This window comes from Solanum pennellii, chromosome 1 (assembly GCF_001406875.1).
Source record: "Solanum pennellii chromosome 1, SPENNV200".
NCBI classification, from domain to species: domain Eukaryota; kingdom Viridiplantae; phylum Streptophyta; class Magnoliopsida; order Solanales; family Solanaceae; genus Solanum; species Solanum pennellii.
In genome coordinates, this window is record NC_028637.1 from 47,758,195 (window position 1) to 47,769,406 (window position 11,212).

At 31.7% G+C, this 11,212-nt stretch overlaps 1 protein-coding gene across 1 annotated transcript; it reads right to left on the minus strand.

Moving 5' to 3' along the window:
* Positions 1-2,895: 2,895 nt before the first annotated feature.
* Positions 2,896-7,272, minus strand: LOC107002179 (YTH domain-containing protein ECT4-like). Its single transcript, XM_015200094.2, has 9 exons — positions 7,052-7,272; positions 6,417-6,493; positions 6,194-6,332; positions 5,984-6,054; positions 5,206-5,790; positions 4,476-5,072; positions 4,135-4,347; positions 3,865-4,011; positions 2,896-3,726 (listed from the first exon to the last, which is right to left on the minus strand). The coding sequence occupies exons 1-9, from the start codon at positions 7,077-7,079 to the stop codon at positions 3,463-3,465; spliced, it is 2,121 nt and encodes a 706-aa protein (XP_015055580.1). The 5' UTR covers positions 7,080-7,272; the 3' UTR covers positions 2,896-3,462.
* Positions 7,273-11,212: the final 3,940 nt, after the last annotated feature.

Genomic DNA, 11,212 nt, shown 5'->3' on the forward strand with positions numbered 1-11,212 from the left:
TATGTTAAATAACAAAAATTATGAAAAAACATTAGAAGTTTTTAGAAATTATATCAAAGTAAATACTTTTACATATAAAATAATTTTTTAAAAGTTATATATATAATATTGGATTGGTTCGATCTCGATTAAAATTTTTTAGTTAAAAATAAATCAACTCAAATATAGTCAGATTTTTTTCTAATATCAAACTAACTCAAATATAGTCGAATTTTTTTTCTAATACCAAATTATTATTTAAAATTTATTTTTGATTGAACTCAATATGCAATTTGATTTAATTTTCTATTCAATCTTATACCCTTTACTTAGAAGTCACAAACTATCATCACATGTCATACTTATCTTTAGATAAGATTAAGGTAAACTAAAAGTTGGCATTTCAAATTATAGGAGGGAAAACGAAGATGATAATATTCTTTTGAGATGTCATATTTATTTCTACAATTTATCACTTAATAGAATATCTATTAATCATGGTCACATTAGTTACTTTCTTCGTCTCAATATATATATCTCCTTTCAGTTCAATATGGAATTCAAAAAAAAAAACTAAATTGTGTGCTCTTAAACTGAGAGTATATGAAATCGTAGAATTTTAAATTTGTCAAATAAAAAGGGTAAATCACATAAATATGTTATATTATAAAAATAGATATCATCTATGTCAACATATTTTTCTAACTAAAATATAACATTTTTTTAGAATTAAGAAAATTGTACTATTTTATCTTTCTTCACCTCTTTCCTTCCTTTTTTCTCTTCCTCTTTTTTATTTTTCTTCTTCGTCGTCATCTCTTTCTATGTATTCTTTCTCTTCCTTTTTTTTAATTCTTTTTTTTTAAATATTTTCATTTAAATAATTGTTTTTAAAATCAGTTCTTACCCATATTCCATTAATTTTATTCAAAAACACGATGAGAAGAGGATAGAAAAATCTAAAAAAAATTATAATATCATATTATCAAATAGAAATTTCAAATCTTTAAAATTATAGAAACATATTTTATACAATCATATGTATTAAATATGTTTCATAATTGTATTAAAATCATGAAAGATACATTTATAATACATATTACAAACTTTCACTCTTCTTTTAGTGATATCAACCAAAATAATTTAAGTAACACACTTGTAATACTTTTATAACATCGGCACAAACATCACTCATGCTCTTTAGATAAAAACCAAAATAATTTCTAACACACATATAATACATATTTTATTCATGAATAATACAATCTTAACTCGATCTATATATTATTGTCTTGTCTTTCGTTAGTTATGTTTTTCATTTGTTGTTTTCTCTTCTAATTCAACTTTAATATTATGTGATACACTTTTAACACAAATTTAATTCATGTTGTAGTTTATTATTTGTTGCTATTAATTTACTTGTTTAGTTTGATATAAGTTTAATTCACTACATAGATCATTATCTGGTGTTTCATTATTAGTTACATTTTTTTATTCATGCTTAATTCTCTTTTCCTATTCAAATTTAATATTTGTGTAATGCACTTTTAATACAAGTTAATTATTTTGCAGTTTATTGGTTTGATTTGTTATGATTAAATTACTTGTTTAATTTATTATTGTTACAAGTTTTTATTCAGTTTACAAAATAATATAATGATCTTTCATTTGCTACATTTTGCAATCATGTTTAATTCGCTTCTAATTCAACTTTAAGTGTGTAATACATTTTTAGTTCAAGTTTAATTCGTTTGGAAGTTCACTTTGTCTCTTCCTTTGTTACAATTAGATTACTTGCATCTAATTAATTATTTATACAAGTTTTATTCAGTCTACGAATCATTAAATATTTTTTCATTTGGATACTGTTTAATTCATTACTGATACATGTTTAGTTCACTTTATAGATCATTGTCTGGTCTTTCATTATTTATGTTTTTTATTCATGTTTAATTCTCTCTTCTAGCTAAACTTTAATATTTGTGTAATACACTTTTAAATACAAGTTTAATTCATTTTACAATTTATTGATTGATTTGTTACGATTGAATTATTGGTTTAATTCATTATTGATACAAGTTTTATTCAATTTATAGATCAAAGAAAGCTCTTTTGCTACATTTTGCATTCATATTTAATTCTCTTCTAATTCAACTTTAATTTGTGTGTAATATATTTTAAATTTAAGTTTAATTCATTTTAATTGTAGTTCATTATGTCTATTCATTTGTTACGATTAAATTGTTTGTCTAATTAATTATTAATACAAATTTTATACTAGAATTATTAACTATTCTAAGGAAGAAAGTTGAAAGAGAAAGAGAAAGAAAGGGAAAAAGAGCAACAGTACGAGAGGGAGAAAGAACAAGAAAAAAGAAAGGGAGAGAGAGAGAGCAAGAAATTAAAAAAGAAGCGAGAGAGTAAGAGAAGAAAGACGGAAAGAGAATTTCAATAAAATACACAGTATTGTAACATATTTTATATATGTTAATAATCAAATAGTAATAAGTAATTACTTTTTAAAAGAAACTCACTCAAGAAATTAATCCAATAAAAAGTGAAAACTACTTTTTTCAATGAAAACACCTCAATAAGTCTTCGAACTTTGAATGAATAATTTTGTATTCAATTTCATACGAAAAATAAAAAGAGCCCCTCTTAGGGTATGGTAGGACGAAATATATAAAAACTTCTAAATTATTGATAGCACTGATTGTTTTTATTTAGAGAGTGAAAAAACCAGTTAATCCTGCAACCAAAACAAATCAACTATAAACACTTGGGACAGAAAACAAGTAAATTTTTAGAACCTGCCACAGAAGCTATTATTTTCTCCTAGGATGACAACTTTACACATGCATCCTAGTTACTAACAGGACAATCACGAAACACAATTAACAAGCGATTGACGTTGTGCAGTAAAAATGAATTTAGATAAAAAGAACCAACAAGTGTTAACAACTTCAAAGTTTAACTATATCGCAATGCACTCCGACCGCGTTTCTAGCTCTAACCAGTAGTTTAAAAGGGGGAAAAGCAATGCTGAACTGACACAACAGATTGATAAGATAGACTAATATAACAAAAACCCTCATCTAAAACCCATGTAACTCGACAAGGAAAAAGGTAATTGCCTAAGATAATAAGCCACAAAACAAAAGAAACAAAAAAAATTCATAAACCCAAACCAAGGTCTGAAACTAATCAAAGCTAAAGTACCAAGAAACTGTCCCATAAGGGAAAATGGGGCTTCCATACTTTCTCAACTCTTCTAGAAACAGATGCCTCTAGACTTCCTGCCAACTATTGAATTTTCTCTTAGAACTTATTTCCAGCAACAACAACCAACTCCAAATGCTGCTCGGATAACAAGGGCAGCAATGGTTATGAGATCTAACCAAGCACCACTCATGTGCATATCATCTTGTCATAAAGCTCCAATCTAGGACCTCTTAACCACAGACCACCCTTCATTTGCTGAAGTTAGCATCCATTAGAAGCCCCATTTGCTACAGGTTTCTTTTCTGATACAGTGACTGGTTTAACATCCTTCACATCATCTCCAGTTTTTGTAACTGGTACAATTTCGGTAAGCTTGACTTCCACAGTGCTAGTCTGGGCAGCAGCAGGTAAATTTTCTTTGTTCAAACAAGCTGAAACTTCTGTAGGTTTTTGTGACTTGAGATCAACCTTTGAATGATCTCTGTTCTTCTCTTCAGTAGTAGCTTTACCTTCCCATACCTGAGACTGAGAACCAAAGAAAAAACCCATATTTTACAACCAAAAAGAGATCCACATTATGAAGACATTGAGTACTGCTAAATGCCCAAATGAAAGCACCCCATCATATTCTTTTTCAAATTCACATGATAGTAAACAGTTTACCTGCTTCTGGAATAGCTGTTGCTTGGCCTTCTTATCCTGAATTCTCTTCTGACGATCCTCATAGAACTCAAAATCATCAAGGATACACTGTTTGCTAATATGATCCTTAAATATCTTGAGCACTTGCAGACCCTGCTCCACTTTAACCTGTAGCAAACAGAGAAACAGCTGGTAAACTGTTTGCAACAGTCAAGTTAACAAGGACAGACTATACACCACGCCCAAAAACACTACCCTTCTTTCGCACAATATTAAAAAACAGTGGTATACCTCCTGAGTATCTCTGCTGTTCGTAACAGGCTTGTTCTCGTTGTTTTCCAGTGTGATGTGTTTCAACAAGCTATTTGGTACATCCTTCACAATGTGCCACTTGACAGGAAAACAGCCGACCCACTTGTCTTGCTGCCAATACTCCACATTCTTGTTGAAATCAACTGGCCCTACCATCTCTGCAACACCAACAAACTGCCCACTTGTATTTACCTGGATAAAAAGACCAAAAATAAGCAATCATGAGGATGTGAATCAAAAAAAAAAAAGATCACATGTATTTTTATGTATGACCAGAATTAACAAAAAACGCTAAGAGCAATGTATCGAACAAAGCTCACCGAGAAGAAAAGAAAAACTGGGCAGCCTCCAGAATTTTGTTGAGTCTCTTGGTAAGCAGCATCAAGCTTCTTGTTGCCATTTGGTGTGCTAGCCCACACATTATATTTGATGCTTTTGTGCACATCGTCTTCACTGTAAGACTTGATGATAAAGAACTTGGCATCAGCATATGTCACTGGAAAATCTGGATGGTTGTATTGTTCTCTGTCAGGAATCAGGCTTGGTTTATCTTCCTCGGCATCTTTGGTTACAGCAAGAGGGATGTTCTGCCCCTTGACTGCCAGAGCAACTGGTGTAAAACACTTCTGATTCTTGGATCCTTTACCTCTCGGTCCCCTGTTGAGCTCATTTAAACCATCCATGTTTTCATTGCCATAGCCATAGAAACTATTTCCTCTACCCCTGGGTTTAGACCTGTTATCAACTGTCATCCACCCACCACGACCTGTAGCGCGAGTATCATACCGGTTAGGCCCAAACCCCATGCCAGAATTAAATGTGTTACCAAACTGCCCATAATATTTGTTGGGATACATCCTATTCATATACCCATTAGTTGTGTTCACACTAGATGAAGACCTTGGGTGGTGCATGCCCTGACAATAGAACAGTAGAGTCAGTATCTTTTCTTGCCTTAAACACGTATACTGGAGTAACTACTACAAGTTTCTAAAGGAGACTGTAAATGTAGGAAGAAAAAGAGCACATCAATACTCTCGAATAACATACCATTACATGTGGATGAACATTCTGATTCTTTGTTGATGGAGCAGCATAGCCATTTGAAAATGATGGCGTAAAAGAATTGTTCACCACTGGCCTAGTTTGCCCATCAGTGAACATTGACCCATCAATCCATGGAATGGGAGAACGCACACCATCAAAACCCAGTCTAGGGTCCTGATAACCTGAAGCAGCTCCTCCTGGCAATGTGCCAGGTCCATAAGAGCCATTAGCATTTAAGGATGAATTCTGGAATGCAGGCCTCACATGCATATGCCCAGTATTTCCCTTTACACCACCATTCGCAATGACATTTGAGTTCCCTTTAGCAGAATCCACAGATAATGATGTTTGGTCAGCAGCTGCTGCAGAAGTGGCAATCTCACCTTTTGGCAGGGCAGCTGAAGTAGTGTTTGAAGTACTGGTCAGGGGGAGTGGCTGGAAATACGGATAGTGATATTGTTGCGATCCATAAAGTTGGCCATCATGCCCCACGGTAGGGACAGGCGAAGTAGCAGGTGAATATGGACTATAGGGTGCATATCCATAGGCATGATGATAGATAAGTGAACTGTTGTCTCCATAAACTCCCTGCATTTCAACTAAATCAAAACCACGAACATACAAAAAAAAAACAATATCTGATTGATCTAGAAAGAAGCATTGATCTAGAAAGAAGCAAATCAGGACAGCAACAAAATATCTCGTTACACCAAAATGTCAATACAGGAAAAAAGATTAACACATCAAATATTTTAGCAAGAGTTCAAACAGAAAAATTTACAGGCATCTCAACTCCATCCGGATTCGTATATCGTGCATAGTCCTCCCACTCGTTAGCAGAAGCATCATATCCTACAGCAGATACAAAAATATGTTAGTAAAAGCACACTATCATATTCTAAATAGTGCTTTATTTTTACAAAATCATAGCAAAAGTAATTAATATGTTGTTCCAACACTGACACAAAGTGAAGCTGAAATTAGCATATACCATAATAGTATGCTGTTGAGGCATAACTGTTAGGAACATAGCACAAATTTGGATCCATGAATTCTGGCAACACAGGTGTCACAGACCGATCAGCCGACTGAAGCTGACCGTTTGCCCCATCTGTAGGGTTCCCAGAAGGCTGAAAAAGAATCAAAATTTCCAATTAGGAACTGTGGACCAATTGAATGAAATCAATCATTAAGACAGATTAAAGAAAACTTACCTTCTTTTTTGTGTCTGCAATTTCAAGAGTCTTATTCCGAGAATCCAGTGACAAATTCTGCAGCAAATCTGCAGCTTCTACGGTGTAACAGTAAAAGAAAAACATTCTCCACAATTTCGAAGTGAATAAAAACTAATCCAAGAGAAACAAATTCCAATGATACCACTGAAATTTGGAGTGAACAAAGCATGACTTTTTACACAAAGTAGCCTATAACACTTCAATTCCGCCATTACAAAGAATTAAATAAATTAGCACATAACTATTTGAACCAAAATAAATACCTACTGTCAGTAAAAAAGAGTGGTATATCACCAAACAGCTAGCCCAACAACAAGTATAAGTTGAATATACCAACAAAACAATTTAATCAAGCCCCAAAAACAAGGTTATGAATAAGAAAAACAAAAACATCGCTCTACATGATTAAAAAACAAAGAGAAACACAAATCAAGCAGCCAACAGCAAGGTCAGATCTACAGAAGCCCAATAGAATCAGATAAAAAAAAAAGCAACCACATCAACACGGACATACATATATGAATCTCAGATAACTTGTGTTGATTTGATTTGAAGAGGAAAAAAACAAAGAAAACCAATGAATATCCATATAAAAGTAGATATAGTAAGGATACGATCAGCAGGAGGAGCACCAGCAGCCATTCCGAGCTAGATCTTCAACAGGAGAAGCTGTAAAACCCTGAAGATGAAGAGGGTTTAAGGAAGGAGATAGAAACCCTAGAAGAGAAGAGATGGGTTCGAGAGAGTTTCAGCCGCCACACAAGTATAGAGAGAGAGAAAGAAAAAGAAAAAAAAAGGGTTTAGGTTTGGGTTTTGAGATTGAGAGAGAGAGTAGATTTTGGTCTGTAAAAGGGTTGTGATTCAAATAGCACCACGTATTTGCTCTTAAAGCCCCTTTAATTTTCCTATATTTGCACATCTGACTACTGCCATCTCATTTCAGCTGATGTGCCATTATTCTAGTGGTCAATACTTTAGAGTTTTTTTAAAATAGGACAAAAATGTCTATTTTCTGATTCTTTTAGGTGTGTGTATAATTTTGCACTTTCCTTGCAATTGCATTAACCCCTTCACTAAGAAACCAAAGAAATTAAGACACGAAAAAATTAAAACAAAATTATTTCACCCATTATTTATATTAAATTAGTGTAATTTTTATTATTATATAATTTAATAAAATAAAAGATTATGGTTAAATAAAGTTAACTATAAATATAAACACATGACAGACATGTATTGGCTTAATATATACACTAAATGTGAATCAGTTTTACCTCAAAAATAATACTCTACTAATCACTATGTTGGTTACGGTATTTTGATAATTCAGGTTTTTTTTAAAAAAATATTATATACTAATTAATTTGTTATGATTTCACATATTTTGCGAATTATAATTTGTTTTAGAAGTGTACAAAATTCGGGGGGAAAAAGCAAAAATAGTCAATGACCACCTAGGCTATTATCGAATTTCCTAAAATACATCTATACTCCATTAAAATACTATTACCTTCGAACTACTTTAAAATGAAATAAGTAACTCCACAAGTGTTAACTGGACATAGAAAGTTGCCTATTTTATTTAATTTCCTTTTTCTCTTTTTCTTTTTTTTCTCTTTCTTTCTTCTTATTGTAGCTATACAACTATATCTTTTTTCACTATTATCATTGTGAAAGCTTTATCAATGAATGTTTGGATAAAAATTATCAACAACTAATGAATTTTATGAATGCATAGTTTTCAATAGGCTTATTTAGAACATATCTAACAAATTAAATTTATTTTTTAAAAAAATATCTATTGCTTAATTATTTTAAAGTTATGGACTCGAGAGAAACAAAATCAAAGTAAAGTAACTGTATATTTAAAAAATATTTACAAACTTGTTAGAAGTACCTGACAAAAAAAAATTTCTTCTACATTTTTTAAACATCTTTTCCTAAAACCTATGAAGAATCAAAATCAAAAACTCAAATTTAACTTAATCAAGAAAATTTTAGAGAGAGAAAGAATGGGAAAGAGAGAGAGATTTCTCAAAGTGGCGTTACAAATTGATCTAAAATTGATTTACTCATCCGCAATAGTTTGATTCGTCAACAAAATCGCCTGAGGTTGAATTTGATCTCGAACATTCATGACCTATTTAATGTGTATATGAAGTTGTCTGATGAAGAAAATCGAACGAAATGTAAAAAAATATGAAAAGATTGTTGAATTGGTTGAATGAAAGATTTGATTGTGGCTGCTATCTTCTGTGCTCTACAGATTCAGAATGGATAAAAAAATGACTCAAATTTTTATTTTTATAAATGTTAGAGATATAGGAATTTATTGAGGTCAAATGGTGTTTATTATAGTTAGGATGAAGAAATGATTGGGGAATAAAGGAGGAGGAACGAGGAGATTTAAAAAGTGTGTGTGTGTGTGTATTAAAATGTAAAATACATGTGTCAAGTGTGTTTATTTCACCACAAGATACATGTCTGGTAATGACGTTTTAGAAAGGAAATAATTTCACCCTAAAATAGTTTAAGGGATAGTAGGACCCTCGTAAAGTATAAGTGTGTAGTGGAAATGCGCTAATAGATTGGGGGGTCATTTGACCATTTTTGTAACGGCGGGGTTTCATCGTTATAGAAAAGGCAAAGGGAAAAAATTTTGGGTCAAAAAACGTTTTTGTAGTAACTTAAAATTTTCCAATCTAGTCAAGATTTTGATGAAATTATAGTCATTAAGGTGTAGGGAAATCTGGTAACAATCGGGTGAATTATTTAAGATTTTAATTTCATGAATAGTTACATAAAACGTTAATAAACTCACTCGCGTTATTATGATTGTTTGTAGACCAAGAACAAATGGAGCGAATTCGGAAAGAGAAGGATCAAGATTTTAGGGTTTCAAGCTTGTTTCGAGATAGGTGATGATTGTGATTCTATGATTGTGTGATGTATGTTCTTGCTTCACTATGATACTTTTATGTATATGAATGTCGCATTATTAATAACACTTGTTGTAAATGAGATAAACGAATTACTACATGACAAGAATCACCTCTTGATTGTATGACTTGAGAGTGTACTTGTGTTTGTGATTGTGGTTTGTTCATGAATCGTATTGCCACGATCCGGCATAAAAATGAAATTAAATTTCCACGTTCCGGCATAACTATGGGATCGAGTACCACGTTCCGGTATGCTAACAGTTGGGTTTGGGTACCATGAGAGGACCAACTACTTGACATAATGTGTATATTGATAAATGTGAAGTTGATCATTGTTCATAAATATTAATACTGTAGATGTTGACATATATGCATGTGATTATAATGTTGTTTGACTTGCTTATGTTGCACTTAGTGGGATAGCCGTGTGATCCTACCAATACAGTGTGGTTGTGTATTGATACTGCACTTGCTCTTATTTTTGTTGAGTAAGGGCATCTTCAAGCGCTATTGACAGACCTCTCTTTGAAGATCAATGATCGTCGTTACGAATTCAAGGATGAGCCAATTCTTCCGGGCTACCATGAAATTCTCCTTCGTCTATGTGCACCATTTTTGAACCTAGACATTTATTTTAGTTAGTTGATTAGTTCATTAGATTGGGATTGCATCCCTTCTTGTTTAGACTTTGGTTTATTGTTAGGATGTTTTGGTACATTGACTTTCAGTTTCTAGGCATTACTTTCACAATGTTAGTTTATTATTGTGACACCTTTGTTAGAGTTTATGGAAACTCGATTTCTTTCCTTAGTATTTGACTTATTTCGTATCCTTAAATGCTTTAATTTAAAAGGGCCTAAAATACCCTTGAAGTATTGAAAATGGTACAAAATTTACCCTTCATCCATCTATTGGCTCCAAAATGCCCTTTTCATCCACCTATTGGCTCCAAAATACCCTTGTCATCCACCTTTGGATTCAAAATTGACCACTTTTTTAATTGTTTTAAAATTAAACTCTTTAAATATTTTTTAAAATACTTGACGTTCAACTATTGGTTATAATTTAATTTATTAATATAATTTATAAATCAACCCACTACCCACTAATTACTAACTAAATCTCACCCAATTAATAATTCAATTATAATATCAAAACATCATAAACACTACTAAAACACGATGAAATTATAGATTTCTGAAAATAACATTCAAAATTATTCGAGTCCGAATCGAAGCCCCAATTAAATTTAGGTTGAGCCGCTTATTTAGGAGGACACTTTCTTTCAAGATTGAATGAGAAATTTATGATTAAAGATAAAGAAGTAATACATCCCGAATTAATTCATGCATTTTTTTAAAATATAATTTTATAAATATTTATTATTTTGTTTTAAAACCTTTAATATATTATTTTTAAAAAAAGTTACCTATGAAGTAACATCACATAATTGAGATGTAAGAATAATTAAGATACACATAGTCAGACTTTTAAGTTTATCGGTAATTTTATTTAGACACTTGTTGCATTAATAATGTGACGGATTTATTAATTTAGAGGGATTTAATTAGTAATGGGTGGTAGTGGATTGATTTATAAATTATATTAATAAGTTAAATTATAACAAATAGTTGAGCGTGGCGTATTTAAAAAATATTTAAATAGTTTAAATATAAAACCGTTAAATAAGTGGTCAATTTTGAACCAAAAGGTGGATGACAAGGGTATTTTGGACCCAATAGGTGGGTGGGAAGGGTATTTTGGAGCCAATAGGTGGATGGAGGGTAATTTTGTACCATTTCCAATACTTTAAGGGTATTTTAGGCCCTTTTC

Bases quoted from the DNA above. Each gene is read 5' to 3' on its own strand.
- LOC107002179 (XM_015200094.2), bottom strand. From the start codon at position 7,079: ATGGCTGCTGGTGCTCCTCCTGCTGATC. The intron at 5,073-5,205 runs GTATGTTATTCG...TTCTATTGTCAG, and splicing joins ATGTTCATCCACATGTAATG to GGCATGCACCACCCAAGGTC. The intron at 4,348-4,475 runs GTGAGCTTTGTT...CTTTTTATCCAG, and splicing joins CAGTTTTTCTTTTCTTCTCG to GTAAATACAAGTGGGCAGTT.